Raw genomic sequence first — 17,518 nt, forward strand, 5'->3', positions numbered from 1 at the left:
TAGACATTTGTAAAAATCCAAACTCCCTGTGTAGTAACAAAGAATTATGCATCTCATGAGACTCAGAACGATTTATGACCTGGAGACAGAGAAGAACAGTCCTTAGGGAAAAACCCATATTTTTTATACCTTGAGTGAATATTCTACTACTAATGAGTACTTGGCAGTTTGTTTTTTTTGTTGTATCTTTGTGTACATCTTCCTTTTCAGCACATTTTCCATTCTGGTTTTCAGGGAACTGTTTAGAATGGTAGAGGGGAGGCAGCAGTGCAGAGAGAGGAGATGTCAGCAGTGAGAAAGCTGTCCCTGTCAGAAGGGATGGGTGTACATGACACTGGGAGAGTAGATGGAGCCATAGCTGCAAGAAACAACAGCTCAGTGAGCAGCATCTCAGCTGAGCCCCAGGTGAGTTCAATAGCTCCAGTAGCTGTGGATTTCTTCCAGTTTTCCTGTTTCCCCTCTTGGGGAATTCCTGTGCTGGATCACAAAGCAGAGCCCAGGGAAGCTTGAACTTCATAGCTATTACACAGCTCGAATGGAAAAGGAAACCCCATCCAGTATAGCTTAGATATGTGTTGGTTGTGGCACTTTGCACGGAGGGAGGAGATTCCTATTTAAAGCACTTAGGCCAACAAAGGAATTAAACTGCTCCCCACTTTCTGACCATTAGGCTAATTCATAAAGATGGGAAACTTTGAAATGCAGCTACGGGAAATTGTGTTTTGCAGAAAGTACAGGCCTCTCATGTTTTATGCCTTCTATTATGAAGAGGAATTTAAGCCCCTCAGTTCAGGGATCTGGCTACAGGAGTACTTTTCCTTTTTATATGGTGAAACATCCATGGGAGATAAGTGCATGGACAACTGGAGTAAAATCATGGAGGATCATTTACATTAACGAAGTCCATTTCGGAGCTCGGAAAAGAGAAAGTTTAGCTTTTTAGGTAGTTAGAAACATCTCTACATTTTTCCAGATTAAAAAAAAAAAAAAAAGGCAAACATTTTCTTTACAAGATGCTTTCCCATCTCCCACTGTTGCATAACTTCTACAGCAGAAGACTCCTTTTTCTGTTGCATTAGCCTGTAATTCGGAGGTCCTGGAAATCCTCTACATCTTCCATACAAGAGCTATACTGAAATTACTGATCAAAGCTAGAAGCAGCCTGTAGGCTGCCCAGAGTTGTAGCTCATGCTACACCAAAACCCAACCCCAAATTCTCAGCTGTACCACGTAACCTCACTTTTGGATCAGGACTAGGATGGATTGGGTGCACACTACTGCAGTTCTGCGGGAGCTTTGCCCCTCACTGAACATGAGCACAAAACTTGGTCTGTACTGAGTCATTTGTAGGCAGCAGGGCTCGCTCGAGCATCCTCGACCCCCGCCTCCCGCCGTGCCGGGGGGATTCCCGGGAGCTCTGCAAGTAGGTGGGAAGGCACCAGCACCTCCTCCTCCTCCGCAATCCCGGGCTGCGGGGCGCACCCTGCCCTGCCTCTTGGGTGAGTTTTCGGTTGGGTTTTGTGCTTGGCTTTTTGCTCCCTTTTCTCAGAACAGCCGGAAAAGGCAAGCGTTGGGCGGTGCGTGTCTCTCTCGCCTCCCCTTCCGCCGCCTGCTCCGCCCCGGGTGCTGCGGAGCGGGGCCGCCGCGCAGGTGAGACCCCGCAGTGTCCCTGTGCCCCCGGGGCTGCCTTCCTAACAAAGCCGGTTTCATCTCCTGGGCTCGCTTCAGAGCTTAGCCTTTAGGCAGGCCTTGCTCGTGGAAAAACCCGCCACGGCAAAATGCTTTGCTTTGGTTTTTTCCTCCCTTGAAAAAGGTTAAGAGGTGCTGATCCTCACCCCAATTTTGTCTTCCAGTTTTCGGCATGGCAGTGGACTGGCTCGGCTTTGGCTACGCCGCCCTGGTGGCATCAGGAGGGATCATTGGCTACGCAAAAGCAGGTAGGGCGCCGAAAGGTGCTTCTATCCCTCCCCCTTTCCTCCCACCTGCTTCTCCCTCTCCCCAGTAATTTGGTGGGAGCTGGGTAGCTTTTTACGAAAGCCTCCTATCTTGAAGTTGACCCAGATGTAAATGTTATCAGTTTGTGCCATGTGCTGGTAACTTGCTGCTGTTGGGGTGTGGTGGATTTTGAGTTGAGCTGGTGCTTTGGGCTGATAAGGCTATAATCTGCTTTCTGGTGGATGCTGATATCTGCACTGTGCTCTTTAGATGAACTGTCATAAGTTTGCTTCAGAAAGGCTTTTTCCCTGCTGTTAAAAATACAAGCATTCTGTAAGTGTTCTGTATCTACAAATGACATAAATCACCCTTTTTCCCCCTTAAGAGATTTATTCCCATTTTAATCTTCGATGATAACAGTATACTGCAAGCTGCAGAGGGCTTGCAGAACTATCTTTTCTCCAAGTAGAGCTAAACAGTGCAAATCAGTCCTTAAACTTGTTCCTCTTCTGGGCTCTGCATCATAAGCTTACCCTCTGACCTACTGCTTTCATTTCCTGGCCTTTTTCTGAGTTAGCCCTCCTCCAGACAGAACTGTGTATTCATTCCTGCTGCAACACTCTCTCTTCCAGCTTTGAAAATCCCTAAGCCGTCTTAGTTTTTATGATAGGAAGAGGCACTGCTGAAGTCAGTAAGATTCTTACCAGTGCATTTGACTACATAGATGCTAGTGCCTATTCCAGTTTGTTTTCCATTGGCTTGATTTATCCTTTGGGTTGTGAGTGGAGTTTAGGACAGAAGGGACAATACTGAGGACTTAAGTAACTAATTGCATCTGTATTTTTCCGAGGCCATTATGAAAGGATAGGTGTCTTTCAAGCCTCTGGAACCTGATTGGGTGGATGTGGTTATGCTCAGGCGAGGGAATCCAGGTCACAGGATTTTTGAATGGGGAACCATTTGAATGAGAAACTCATATGGTGACTGCTAGAGAGAAAAAAAAAAACATACAAAGGAGCTATTGTATCCTTACTAATTACTTGGAGAAACCAAAAGAAAATGGAACTTTCATGCCTAGAGCTAAGTTGGTGATCTGTTCTTTTACAACCAGGTCTATTTACTCACACAGACAGGGGGCAGTAGTAGGTGCATTTGGAAGAATATGAGAACATGGCAATCAAAGAGTGAATGAGTGAATGATTTATTGATTGATTGATAAATTTTTCTGTCTTCATTTAGCAAGTTCTCTGGATCCCTGTGTTTTGAGACATAGGAATTTCTTGAGCTGGAGGTAATGTGTTCTAGGAGGTGTATGTGTCATAGCTCCTTAAACAGTGCCTTGAGGTAAAATTCAAGGATATGATAGATGTTTCTTGCTTCACAGGCTTGTGGAAAGCATTGTAGCTCCCGCAAATTTGGTAACCCATACTCTGTGTAAAGCAGCCACCTACTAGAGAGTGCATCTTTTCCTTGCACATGTACAAGTACATCAGGTGCTTTCTATCATTTTTGTCCCTTCTTTTTATACCAGAAGCAGGATATAAAGCAATACTACAGCAACCTTGTTGATGACTAAAGAATGATTACTTTCTGGAAGCAATATGCAGTCCTCCTGTAACATTGAGAGGAGATCTTTATCAGATTAGCTTTTCAATCTCAAGTCTTTGAAAGGTGACCTCAGAATGGAATATGTAAAGAACCAGCTTCAGTACCATTAGCCTTATAGAAGGCTTTCACCACTCACAGTGATCATGCCACTTCATTACTTGGTATATTCTATAAATCACCAATTTAGAGGTGGTATTCTTTATTTTCTGGTAGTTTGAGATTATCATTTATACTGAGGACTTGATTCAAAGTTTAGATGGGTCCAGGGAACCTTCTTCCAAAGTCTGTAGTTACCTTTGGATCAAATCTCAGCTGTACTTAGGAGATATGACCTCTTGTTCAACTCTGCCCTGTTCCTTGGCAACTCTTTGAATGCCTTCCTGCCCAATTCCACCCACATGTCCTTTTTTTCTGATCTTAAATCCTTACAATTTAATCCATCTACTTTACTGCCCCTCAAGAAATTTTCATAAGACTGTTTTGAAACAGCATGCTTCAGTTTGTGCAAGGAAAACACCAATTATTTTGTATTTCTCACTATTCTTTCAATCATAAGTGTATTAATGTCTGTGCTGTTAGAGAACTAAATACTAATGCAGTATGTATCTTATGCAAGAGTAATTGAATTGTTTCTTGATGCTGATCAGCATGGTCTCAATATCTTACAAAAACCCTTCTCTAATCTTCTTTATAACAATGAATGATGAATGCCCATCTTTTTTTTTTTATTATTGTTGGTGTTTTACGAAACGAAGCTGCTCACCGAGTTAATTTTAAAGTTTCTAATAAATGCATTATCTTCTACTTATTCAGGTAGTGTTCCATCACTAGCTGCTGGTCTTTTCTTTGGGAGTTTGGCTGGACTGGGTGCTTATCAGGTCTCACAGAATCCAAATAACGTTTGGGTTTCTCTGAGTAAGTAATTTAAAATTTTTTTTAGAAAAGATTGTATTTAGCCTATATATTTTGAATGAGTACCTAAAAGTCTTTGCAGAAGAGTTAAACAGGGATAGTGTTACAAATCTAATTTCAGTTCTGTCTAAACTTTGCTGAACTGGTGGCTGCCAGCACGCATCTGTCTCATACTGATGTGTATGAAGGATCATAGTGCAAGGGAAGTGCTAATAAGTGGATTTCTGACCCCTGTGTGCCCACTTTTTGGCTGGATCCTCCTACCTTGAGCATCCTGCAGGAGGCTGGAAAATTTTGGGAAGTGAGATTCCCCTTCAGACTGACCATACCCCTAGCAGACTATTTTATTATCAAAGAAAATGGCAGAGACTGTGACTGGCTTATTTTTATATATGACAAATATGTGGAATTACAAAGGTGTTGATGCCTGGGGAGGTTTGAGAGAGAAGCAAGCTTCAGTAATGCTGTTTCTTCCTTCTCAGAATTGGAGCTTCCCTTCCCCCTGATTTGAGAAGGTAACTGTGGAGAGTTACTGCTTGGTCAGTATTTAAAGAGCCACCACTGACTATAGCATTTTTTACTGAAGCAGTGACATAGCATCTTTGACATGTGAAAATCAGAAGTGAAAGGGGAAGGCCCAGCATTTCCTCCACTTCAGCTTTGTTTACAGGCAGTCCACTTCCACACCTACTGGACAGGCCAAAAGCTGTGTGTGGTCAAGCCTTAATAACTGGAATACTCTGCAAATACAGCGAGCCTAAGAAGTGTGAGGTCAAATGTTTTCCCAAATAGGAGAGACAGATACATTTCTGTAACTCAGTCGTGTATGGAGTCTTTTCGTCCTTCTCATGCTTTAAAGTTTTTGGAAAAGATGTGTTCTAGTGCTGTTTGAAACAAAATTCCATTGCGTATTAGACTACAGTCCCAGTCTCCTACATATCTCCTTACGTGGGATTAGAAGACATCAATTACAATATTTAGGCTGGTGTTAAGGAGGAAGGATGCCATGGTTAGGACTGAAGATGAACTGGATCCTGCAGGACCAGTCATCACATAGAAGCAACAGTAGAGGATAAAAGAGTTGTTGGAACAACATGTTGTGTGTAGCTGTTACCACTGGGTAGCAGATGCATATTAAGGCTAAGGATTTCATCAGTGTATGTTTTCCTTACTTTTTTTTTAGCATTCAGTCTTTATTTGAGATACCATGTTCCAGGGACTGTCCTTTCTATTTTACTGAGTGAAACTACCTGGCTCCTATCTGTATGTCAAGTGGTCAGGGACAGTAGCTTTAACTCTGATGGTTGGCACACTTCGTTTTGAAGTCTTTTGAAAACATAAATTAGCTCATTCTTAGAACATTGCTACAAGTTAGACATGAAAATGCTCCCTCCCTTTTTTAAGAAGTGGGGGAATTATGTGGACAACTTTCATGATTTCCCTGTGTGGGGAAGGACTGAGTTCCAGAGCAGTGTATCATAAATTATTTCCAGTCTCAAAAAGAGCACATTTGGAAAAATAAATTTGAGGAGTATGTGCAGAAGCATGTGGAGTACACTGTCTGCTAGAGCTTGATGTAGAATACTTACTCTTTACAAACTAAGGCATTTTAAAATTTACACAATTTTATTGACTCTCTTAGTCCGTCAAGTGAAGTAACCCTGTTTCTCTTTTTACTTGATGCTGTTGCTTCTCTCTGTTCTGTTACTTTTGAATTCTGTTGTGTTTCTCCCATACACACATCTCTGCTGACTGAACTGTGCAATCTCTCCTTTAAGTTACCTCTGGAGCACTGACTGCCGTCATGGGAACAAGATTTTACAACTCCAGAAAATTCATGCCTGCAGGGCTAATTGCTGGTGTCAGGTACAATACAGTATACTTTTTTTTAAACTCATGTGTGTGATTTCTTATTTGCTTAATTAAGCTGAGACAGAGTGAACCATATTTTGCGTATCATTTTTCTTCCAGTGCACCCCTTACGTGAAATATTTGAAAATGAATTGACAAACTGTTGTTATTATTGTTTAATTATATTATTTTTCCCCTTATACAGTTTGCTAATGGTTGGAAGATTAGCACTGAAGATGCTGGAAAAGCCCCAGGATAAGTAACTGTTAATTTTACATCTTAATATTTGGAAAACGAAACCTGATAATGAAGTTGCATGAATGAAGAAGTGAGAAGATGGAAAAATTTTCTGTATCAAGACTTTTTTTTCTCATTTTTATGTAAGGGGAACAGACAGTTTATATACAAGGTGCCATTTGTTCCAATGATCAGATAGAGCTGTATGTGTATAGAGAGAAATGGGTCCTGGCTCTGATTTTTCCAGACATGTTTCAATGTATTTTAACGCTTCCATGTTTGTATATTCCAAAATACACTGCTGACATGTATGAAGCAGAGAGAACCTGTAATTAAGAAAATATCTACAAAGAGGCACCAGGAGTAAGTGGCTAAATACAATAGTGTATCTCCGACCTTTTATACTGAGTATTACAGCGTGCTTTACCCGTTGCATTCTGAATTGATATACCATGTCTTTATAATGTCAAACAGATCTTGCCTTTTTATTGTTAAATGATGCTAAAATGATGCTTTTCTATAAGTAAAATCTGTTACAAACCTTTATTCGGCATGGGTTTTTTGTATAATTTCTGTGTTTGGAGACAGGGGTACTTTTTTTCACCTTGTTTTCTCAGTGGAGGTCTTTGGAGTGGACTGTTAGTATCCAAGGGCTGTCTTTCAATGATATTTAAAAATCACTTTATACATGGAGGGACAGAAGATTAAATTAGGGGCCTTCATTAACACTGCATTAAAAAAGTTGGTTGAAAGGGACTTACCCCATGGATTAATTAAGCGATTAATTAAGCTAATTGAACAGTTGAATGTGATCTAGACTGTATAACTGGAATAAAATACCCTAACACTATGTAATTCTGATCTTACAGGCTTATTTGACAATAGAATGTATCAGCATCTTATTTTTATCTCTTAGGAGAGTGGCTGTGCCTCTTCAAATCTGTCATTATTAGGAAACCCTGGAGTCAGGAGGGTTCCTTGTACTGCTGGGATGCCTGAGGACTGAAGTGTGGAAGAGGCATCAGTGCCATCTGGTGCTTTTGTTGTCACTCCAACCTTGACTGCTTCTCTTGCACTGGCTCTTGCAGCTCTATTGGTGCAGGCACAGCTAACATGGGCTTAGCACTGTGATGGAAGGGAGAGGCAAGAAATGTGTGAAAGAAAATCCTTTATCAGCTTATTCTTTAGTGATACATTATTATTGATAAATTAGGATTCTTACAGTGTGTACCTTTATTTTAAAGTGATATTTTATGTATTGACTATTTAAGATTTTACTTTGGGACCTTTATACCACTGATGATATCAGAACCTTGTCAACTGCTTAACATGATCATGGCAAAGCAGGTTTAAATTAACTTCCATCTTACTTTCCATTTTGTAGTGTTTACAGGAATTTGTAAAAATTGCCTCAAACTGCATAAAGCAAATACCAAACTACATAATTGCTCCATTTTGTTGGTCACTTCAACACCTGTATTTCCTTTTCTGAAAATGGCATTTAGTAGTATTGAGTCAAAGTGACTTTTCTACTGTTGTGGATCAATGGCCACCCATATGGTAGTAGACTGGAGGCTGCTGTAGTAGAAAGTAGTAATTATAAGCAGATCTATAGATGTTGGGCCAGTCATGCTGTCTGTTACCAATTCTTTTAGCAAAAGTTATCAAATTAATTCCAGGTTTTTGAATATATTGCATATTGTAACCTATCTTGTTTCCAGGGACTTAATCTGTAAATAGCCTCATCTGTACAGGATGAATGTGCAGGGAGCAACACTAAAAACATGTTAAAGCACATCTGAAATTCTAGTCTCAGTTAAATCATAGTCTCTTTTGGCCATACTTGAAGCAAAATCTAACAGAAGTTTTGTAATTACCTTTTTATATTTTTAAATCACCCTGTGTCATTGAATAGAAAATCCCATCACTGATACAGAATTTTCTAGAGCCATTCAAGAATTAAAGACATGAACATCCTTTCTCCAGATTGTTCCTGCTTTTAGTTTGATTGTTAGCTAATTCTAAAAGATTTCTTTCTGGGGGTTTTTTCCACTGTGAGTGGTCTCTATGTAAACTGAGATAATTACTTTTGCATTAAATCCACTGTGGCTATGCCATGACTTGAGTGGAACTTCATGTTATGAGTCAGCTTGTACATGGATTTTGGAAAGAGTGATTTAGTTATTTTTGGGAAATGAACTGCTAAAATAACTCGTAAAGTAAGGCTGTTCTGTTCAAAGCACACTCTGAAAATAAAAATATTAGTTTAATATTTCTTACAGTTTCCGCTGTCAGCACAAGCTGAAATGAATACTGATTTTTTTAAAAAGGTCCAGGAACAGGAAACTAGTTTTACTATACACATATTGAGTCACCAGGATTCAACAACTCAGAGTTTAATCATGCATCCAGAACATTACAGAATTGAGAGAAGAAAAGAATTTGAGTTGTCAAATCCTCGTTTCATAGAGTGAAGGCCCAGGTCCTCCATTCCACATCTACTTGCCTGAAAGAAGCTGGGTGGCAAGAGGAGATGTCAGGTATTTTACCTCTCTGTTGAGTGGCTTGCTCAGGACCAGAGGAGGGAATTTCCTATTCACTTTGGTAGGTAGATGATCTCTTGAAAGTAGGAGTTGGCCCTAAATTTTTTAAGGGGGGCGTTTAAGCCTATTTTTGTAATAACAGTTGCTGACCTTAAGTCCTGGAAAGTGAGAGATGTTGGGCTCCCTTCAGTTCCTGCTATGGATGGGTTCAAGTTCCGTGAGGCTCCTTGCCTCAGGCCGTGGGATATCCTGCAGGGAGAATTTTGCCAGGGGAAGACACACCACAGCTGAGAAGAGATTGCAAAGTTCCTGGGATCTGTGGGAAAAGGATCAACTATTTTTAAAGTCTTCTTTAAAAGCTAACTAGTAACTGGCAAAAATGCAGAAACATTCTGAAGCTGTGCAATGGAACCCAGATTCCTCTCTGCCCAGCATGGAAAATCCATGGGACCACCTAGATTTTACCTATGTGTTTACTTCAGGCTAACTCTAGGATCTCCAATTATGGATCTTACCTGTGGTGCCTCAATTGCTGATACTAAGGCAGCATCACGTACATACAGGTTTGGAATGTTATAGAACACCTAATTAGTGAAAATGTGAGCAAATATTTTGGGGGGAGAGTAAAAATATTGGACAGTTGAGTGCATCCATGATGGCTTAGTCTTTACAGGTACAACACTCAGACCTCTAGTACAGCAATAATATACTTAGGCTCAATTGCACCATTGTGTTGAGGTTACTCACACGTTGATAGATGTCAAACTCTAAGCTGTTCTTCCAATTAATGTGACATTTGCAGGTAGCAAAAATCTCTTTGATTTACTGCAAATGTGTGGTATAGAATAAGAATTCTGGTAATGTTACACTAGCAGTACAGGTAAGTGTCTTTCACAAACCAGCAAAGGAGAATGAGAGGAGGATGAAAGATGTTCCAAGTGGAATGGTTTAAAAGGGAAGTAGTCATGTGCTGTCCTACTTTATCCCTTGTTCTAAGAATATGGTACAAGGCTGTTTTAATGCAAAGCGAGTCCCCTAACTCTTGTTCTGCTGCAGGCTTTGAAAGTGCAATTTGCCATGTCCCAGTTCTGTCAGTCATTGTGCTGGGAGCTGTTGGCACTCTTGTCATCACCAGCTGAGGGTCAGTCTGTGCTGAAACTAATATGGCCTGAAGTATTACACAATTATCCTTTTGTGGTGTTAAAATTGCTGGCTTCTTGGCATTACAGTCATGCTTTCTGACTGCACAGCTTAATCACCTGGAAAAATGGGAGGGGAAAAAAATGCCAGGAGAACCTCCAGGCAGTTATGACAGGAGGAGGAAAGTCTTTGTTTCTCCAGAATCCCTACAAGTAAAAATGGAAAAATGTTGTGTCAGTAATAGCACAGAGGCATCTGCCCTCATCTTCCCTCCTGCTTCCTTGAAATTCCATGATGGAACAGATCAAAGTGCTGATGCTTTTATGCAATATTCCCAGCTCAGTCCAGTGCACAAGTGACTTTGGGTGTTCCCTTTAGTCTTTTTGTGCTTCTCTTCTGAACTGTGAAATGGAGATAATGTTTTCTGTATCCCTTCCCTGTCTGTCTTTTACATTGCTGTCTTACACAGTGTATGGCTTAAAATGTTCCCTGCCCCAGGAGCAAGAATTGGTAGCTGGAATTGATACTGTTTTATTGCTGGTAGTTCATACAGTGTTTTGAAACTCCTTGAGAAAAACCCTAATGAGAAAAAAATATGGTACAACAAAAGTCTATTCCCCTTATTTCATGAGATGTTAGCATTTGCTAATATATTGCTAATGTATTTTGAGATCCTGTCCTGCAAGCACAGTAACTAAGTGGGATTGAGCTTTAGTACTAATACGTAGAATCCCAGAATATTCTCAATTCGGGGGGACCCATAGGATCATTGGGTACAACTCCTGACGCCACGCAGAACAACCTAGAAATGGAACTATGTATCTAAGATCACTGTACAAGTGCTTATTAATGAACAGCAACAAGTTTGGGACCATCACTGCTTCCCTCAGATCTTGTTCCACTGCTTGGCCACCCCCTCCGTGAAGAACAATCCCTCACTCCTCCCCTCTTCTCCCCTCCCCTGCCCTCCCCTTCCCTCCCTTCCCTCCTTTTTTCGTCTATTTTTTTAATCTCTTATCTTTTTAGCTCCTTTTCATTTTTTCTTTTTTCCTTATTTCTCTTTTTTTTTTGTTCTCTTTTATCTTTTCCCTTTTTTTTCTTTCCCCCCTTGTTTCCCTTCTTTTCCTTTTTATTTTTTTCCTTCTTCTTTTTTTACCCTTTTTTCCCTTCTTCTTTTTTTTACCCTTTTTTCCCCCCTTTCTGTAATTTTTCCCTTTTCTCCTTGGTGTTTGTTTCGGTTTTTCTTTTTCCTGGTTTTCTCTTTCCATTTTTTCCCCTTGTTTGTTTGTTAGTCGGTGGCTGCCTGTGCTGGGAATGCAGGGGCTTTGGAAGGCTTTCCAGCGCGCCGAGCCGGGAGAGGGCGGCAGCGCGGCTCCGATGCGGCCGCTGTCAGCCGGGGAAGAAGGACACCCCACCCACCCCGAGACTTGGAGACAAGGATAAACAACCATCAACTTGTTTCCAAGTTAGGGTTTGCCCACTTGTCGCTATCTGACCTGGAACTCCAAATGCTGGAACACAAATGCTTGGCTCTCTCAGCTGAATAGGTCTTTAGCTTCTTTATTACCTTTGCGCTGGCCTGAGGAATGAAAGGAAATGATCCTGGGGCAAAAGGCTTTTCTCACCAAGCATACTATGCAATCCAATGGTCGTGCTGCTAAGGAGCTGATAATAATCGCGCGAAAAATGAAAATAACCCTTTTGCCACTCTTCTTACACCCCCTGAAGGAAAGCTTTTCTGTATTGGAAGATCATCCCAGTCTTTCTCACCTATTTACAGCAAAAAACAAAATCTGCAAGTTCTCAGCCTGACTCACAAGCAGAGGGGATTTAGCAGGACAGGCCTCCTCTAAACGCTTTTAGAAAAAACATAAACATTATCGTTTTGTAAGATGTTGGAATAATTATATATATAATGAGGGAGAGGGCATTGGCTAAGTTTCTTTGGATACATGCTCTTTCAGCAGTGTTATAACCACAGAAAATGATTGGGATCACATTATGTGCTGTTACCTGAAGGCATCCCACCAGTAGGAGAATTAATGGATGCGCTGAAATTCCTTCTGACCTCTCTGTTCCTCAATAAACCTGCACGCAACTTCTCTGGGGATGGGCCAAGTATTGCCCCATTAGTATGCAGTACCACAGTCAGCAGGGCGGAAAAATACACACCAGGAGGAGAGAAAATAGATGAAAAGCAGTAGGAACAAAGTAAACGCTTTTAAATTCTGGACAGAAATTTCCCTTCACTGAGATTCCTGCAGGTCTGTGGTGTCACGACAAGACATAAAATATTCTGAGGTGAGAGGAGGGTTGGTCCTCTTACTCAGATTCTGCTTCTGTTAAAAAATGAAGCCTGGACTGGGAGGCAGGGAAAATTTATTATGATGGGGGTAGTAGCCCAAAAATCATGACAATGGACACAGAATGGCAATCCTAAAATCTTCTGAAAGTATTCTAATCCGTAAAGCTGTTGTGAAAATGATCATTCTGGTTCTCTGTGTGGTTACATATCCCTGGTGTTTAGCAGTGTGCTAGATGCTTCACTCTGCATTGTTTGTCCTATATCCAGCAATATCTTCAGTTCCCAGACGCTACCTCACCTGGCAACCCTGCAGCATTTACATCAGTTTAGGGCCTGTCGCCAGATTTTCTCCGTCATGTGCCACTACTGTCTCATCCCTGCCAAAAAATAAGGACACTGTGTTTAACCTACGCCTATAAATATCATCTATATGAATTTATTTTTATATAAATCCATTTATTTATGTAAAGGACAGTAGGTTGTTTAGCAGTCAGTTTCTCAGGCAGCACAGAGAGTCCCTGATCAACACAGACCCAACTTCAGCTACATCCTCCTCATGGCCAGGTGTGCAATTAACACACACATTCATGCTTCTGCACAGCAACAGACAGTACCATGATTGCACAGGAGTTTTATTTCCACCTTTTTAAAGCATTTTGTTTGTTTATCTATGGTTTTGGTATTTATCAGTGGTAAGTACCACATAACAGTGATAAAAACCAAAAGACAAATAACATTTTCTTCTGTATATCCTCTTCCCATGCTGTCAAGCAAGCAAATATTTCCAATATTAAAAGGCATTGTGACTTTCTGAGACAGAGGTGGCAGCAGCCTGCAATTATTCCTGTTCCTCTTAGCTGTCAACCATTATACTACGCTTCTTTAGGGAATGTTGTGTTGCATGGAGGGAGAAAAGATCCACAGATTTTGTTACGACATATTTGATTTATAGAATATATCCCACGGGGTGCCCTCCAGGATCAGGACTTTCCTCTAGAGTATTCCCTTTCACCAAGGGTATCAACTGTATGGTGTCACCTACAGACACTCTGCTTGCTTTAGTCAGGGCTCTCCGTAACAATGCACCAAAAGACGTGCTAAAAGATGATGGTAAATGCATTCAAATGCTCCCTGATCAACTACAAACAGGGTGTGGCGCATATGCTAAAAACGCAGCAGCAGGAAAGAGTTAACTGTTTAAAAAAAACATGTTAAGTGAGACCTAATTACTGCTAATCTCAATTTTTTTCTCTCTCTCTCTTTTTTTTTTTTTTTTTTTTTTTTTTTTTTGCGCCGGGAGCAGTAAGTGTACACAGGAGAAGAGGAGGTTTGGGGAAGGAAGGGTAAGAGGGGTCAGCCTACTGTTAATTGCATCTTGTTTAGCTGGGTCACTGCAGTTGATCTCATTCAAATCTGTGTTGGGCTGACCCTGGCTGGATGTCAGATGCCCACTGAAGCCACTCTTATCGCTCCCTTCTCAGCTGCACAGGGGAGAGAAAATGAGACGAAAGGGTTTAAGGATAGATCACTCACCAATTACCGTCATGAGCAGAACAGATTCAACACAGGGAAAATTAATTTGATTTACTACCAATCAAATCAGAGTAGAACAGTGAGAAGTGAAATTAAATCCTAAAAACACCTTTCAACTTCACTCCTGATTTTCTCCACCTCCTCCCCGCAGTGGCCCTCGCTGATGTGGAATGGGGTTTGAGGTCAGTTCATCACACATTGCCTCTGCTGCTCCCTCCTCCTCAGGAAGAGGACTCCTCACACTCATTCCCTGCTCCAGCGTGGGGTCTCTCCCACAGGAGATGGACCTCTATGAACTTCTGCAAGGTGAGTCCTTCCCAGGGACTGCAGTTCTTCATGAACCCTAATTTCTTCCCCCGTTCCTGCTACCCCTCCCTTAACTTATTGTTGTCCTTGTTTATGTAGATGGGCCTCTTTCCCAAAGAAGCAGCAACCTGATAGCTTGCAGAAAACTCTCATGCTCTCCAAACAGTTATGTTTTCCTTATGTAGTTTCTTACATCGGTAGTTTGGTGACTTTGGCTGCCCAGACACATAACTAGGACTGCACATTTGTGTAAGGTTGTGCCCATCTGGAGTCCTGCCAAGTAAAAAGCCAGGTAAAGGACCCCCCCTCTCATGGAAATGTGGGAGGGGCCATGTCAGCTTGCAGTCAAAAGCCTCGGTGTGAAGAAGGGCACCAAGTGATGGAGAGGAGGAGCTGCAGAGGCAAAGCTCAGTCCCCGAATGCAAGTCTCATGGGCCACCCATTGATTCCTGCACACTGGGACTGAAAACCCTCAATTGTGGGCAATTGCTACTCCAGAGAAAACGTCAGCCCTAAAACCTTCCCAGGGCAGCAGTAGATGGGGGCTGGCTGGATGGGTACCCCTGGCCACCTTTATCATGCAGCTTCCTGGAGTGTACCACCAGCCCTGCTGTCACCCCAGCCACCTCAGCCACCCCTGCTCAAGACAATGGATTTTTTCGGTCCCTGCTCAGAGCAAACGCTGTGGGTTTAGCCCCCCACAGGGAGGTGGTAGAGCTGACAGCAGCCTGTTCTTTCCAGGGTAATTGACTAAAATTAAATAAATGAATACAGATCAATTAGCATTACCATCTTCCTGAAGCCGGCTGTTGTGTGACCTGTCCATGGCTGGGATGTTCTCCACTTCCCTTGGGAAAATAGTGCCTGGGAATGCATTTCCCCTGCCAGTGACCTGAACTGATGTGCTTATTAGGTGAGAGGAAGGGGATTATTTCGAGGAGGCCAGTGCTTAGGTGAAATCACTCTGGTAGGCTACCTAAAGAACTCTAAAACATCCAGTCCCGGTGCACAGTGAACTTCCTGCAGTGCTTCTGGCAGCTAACAGGTTGTTAAATGCTCCTGGGTGTTACCCCTCATTACTTTTGCTATCAGTGTGAATGTGCATCACTTGTGCAGTTCAAGGCAGCCACCCCGGTGAGGCAGGGCAGAGCTGTGCACAGGTAGGAAGGGGCTGCTGGCTCGCCCCAGGCTGGGGCTGGCTGTGTCACGCTCTCCAGGCTGGTGAATGTGGCTGCTATGGGACACTTGCCCCGCGAGGGAACAGCAAGTGGACCTCAGTGACCGCAAGCGTGTGGCACCTGTTTGTGGTGCAGATGGGCTTCCTGCCCTGACTGTGGGCCGGACACTGCCAGCTCCACTTGTTGGTTTGAATTGTTTTGCCCGTCTTCCCCTCAGGGAGCAAAAATTCAATTTCATAAAAATGGAAGGAAGGGGGAGATAAGGGAGCAAGGGATAAAACCCACCCTGGCTGGTCAGTTCTCTGTAGAGACCTGCCCTGAAAAAGGAACCAGCAAAACCCAGCCAACCAAAATTGTGAAATTCTAAGTCCACACTGAGTTGCTTTTTCAGTGTTTGCTGGGGTGCTTGGGGGAAGGGGAACAAAGAGAGATCCTGGAGCTGCCACTGTCTGGCTCTAGAGGAAAATACTCATCTAAGCATATTCAATGTAGTTTGTTTGTATTTTCCCTTGTGTCACTGTATTATATATACAAGGATATACACTCTATTTTAAGGAAACATATCTCTGAGGAGGATTAAAAAAGCATTTACCTAACAAATCATGTTTGTTTCTCAAGTAAGTCTCTGATCTAAGGCAAGGAACCATACATATTTAAACTTGGAAGCTGTTTATCTATGTATGATTAACACTGATTTCTAATGTATACGGTGTCACTTCTCCAGCTTGCTGCAATCTGCTTCATAACTTATAGGGGAAATTTCAATGCTGTCTACTGAGCTGTGACAGAGACATAGGAAATTTCAGAGGACAAATGAAGGATGCTCTTGAAAACCAAGGCTGTTAATTGGTACTCTGCTCTGTACTGATCTCGCTCTTCTGCTTCTGAATTTGACTGAGATTCTGTAACCCCAGCTCAGGCAGGTTGCCATTAAAGAGTTTTTTCTGCATTAAACCAGCAGTATTAAACCCTCAGAGGTTCTCATACTCACCTTCTGAAATACCAGATGCCCATCCAACAGACTTGCTTTCATTCCATTCCCTGCCATAAAAACTCATGAATTTGCCCATCCAGCTGATCTATTAAAAGTTAGCCAGCATTCCCTGAAAAAACCCCACCCATATGGCTTGCAAAGCATCACTTAGTCTTTTTGCACTGTTATGCTTCATTCTGCAGAATTGCTGATGGTGTTGTAGCTTCAAGTTTCTCCACATTAATTGCAATGATATTTTTCAGTCTTTTCCTGCCAACCAAGCTGCTGGCTTTTTATCACATGTGTTCCAGAAAGAAGCAGTGGATTCCTGTCAGCTGGCTCCCGTCTGTTTTGCCATGGAGGGAAGGGTGAGGTGCACAACACGGGACTTCTGCAGCTGAGGAGAGAAAAGGTATGAGATACAAGTGTTACATAAAAGAAAGTGGTAATTAGGAGCTTAAAACACCAACCAAACCCAGGGGCCTCTTTTTATATCGTATTGGACTTGAATGGAATAGAAATTGTTTCTATCCCTGGATTCACTGCTGAGCTGAGACTGACTCTAGACTTCCACCTTCCTGTGCCTCAGTGTCCCCATACAGGAACCAGAGATAAAAATGCCAGGCTCCTTTATAAAGTGCTTTGGAACCTGCTGATGAAAAGCATCATTTGTTGTCATGTGCCCTATGGGCACATAAAAATAATTTCTGTGGGATGAAAAGGCACTAATATATATGTAACAAGTAGGTGAAAAGGCAGTAAGTAAAGAACCACAGAGCTCCCACTATCTTGGCTGAAAAGAGGCATCACATGCAGCCTGTTGGAGCACAGCCTGCACACAAGATGGGTTATGGATACAGGGATGTGCAGAGGGGTCTTTCAACAGGGACAGAGAAGCCTGCTGATATCTGCAGATAAAAGAAGATCCATGTTGAGGGCTGTCAAGTTTTTCCCTAGGAGATTCTGGGTACAAAGATGCCCACATGTGTGACAAAAT

At 42.2% G+C, this 17,518-nt stretch overlaps 1 protein-coding gene across 1 annotated transcript; it reads left to right on the forward strand.

Moving 5' to 3' along the window:
• Window positions 1-1,541: 1,541 nt before the first annotated feature.
• LOC125328348 (transmembrane protein 14C-like) lies at window positions 1,542-7,089 on the forward strand. Its single transcript, XM_048308856.1, has 5 exons — window positions 1,542-1,650; window positions 1,854-1,937; window positions 4,357-4,458; window positions 6,234-6,321; window positions 6,512-7,089. The coding sequence occupies exons 2-5, from the start codon at window positions 1,862-1,864 to the stop codon at window positions 6,567-6,569; spliced, it is 324 nt and encodes a 107-aa protein (XP_048164813.1). The 5' UTR covers window positions 1,542-1,650; window positions 1,854-1,861; the 3' UTR covers window positions 6,570-7,089.
• Window positions 7,090-17,518: the final 10,429 nt, after the last annotated feature.

This window comes from Corvus hawaiiensis, chromosome 1 (assembly GCF_020740725.1).
Source record: "Corvus hawaiiensis isolate bCorHaw1 chromosome 1, bCorHaw1.pri.cur, whole genome shotgun sequence".
Taxonomy (NCBI): Eukaryota; Metazoa; Chordata; class Aves; order Passeriformes; family Corvidae; genus Corvus; species Corvus hawaiiensis.

Excerpts from the sequence above, each read along its gene's own strand:
- LOC125328348 (XM_048308856.1), top strand. The coding sequence starts at position 1,862 with ATGGCAGTGGACTGGCTCGGCTTTGGCTACGCCGCCCTGGTGGCATCA. Across the intron at positions 1,938-4,356 it reads CATTGGCTACGCAAAAGCAG|GTAGTGTTCCATCACTAGCT; the intron begins GTAGGGCGCCGA and ends CTACTTATTCAG. Across the intron at positions 6,322-6,511 it reads GGGCTAATTGCTGGTGTCAG|TTTGCTAATGGTTGGAAGAT; the intron begins GTACAATACAGT and ends CCCCTTATACAG.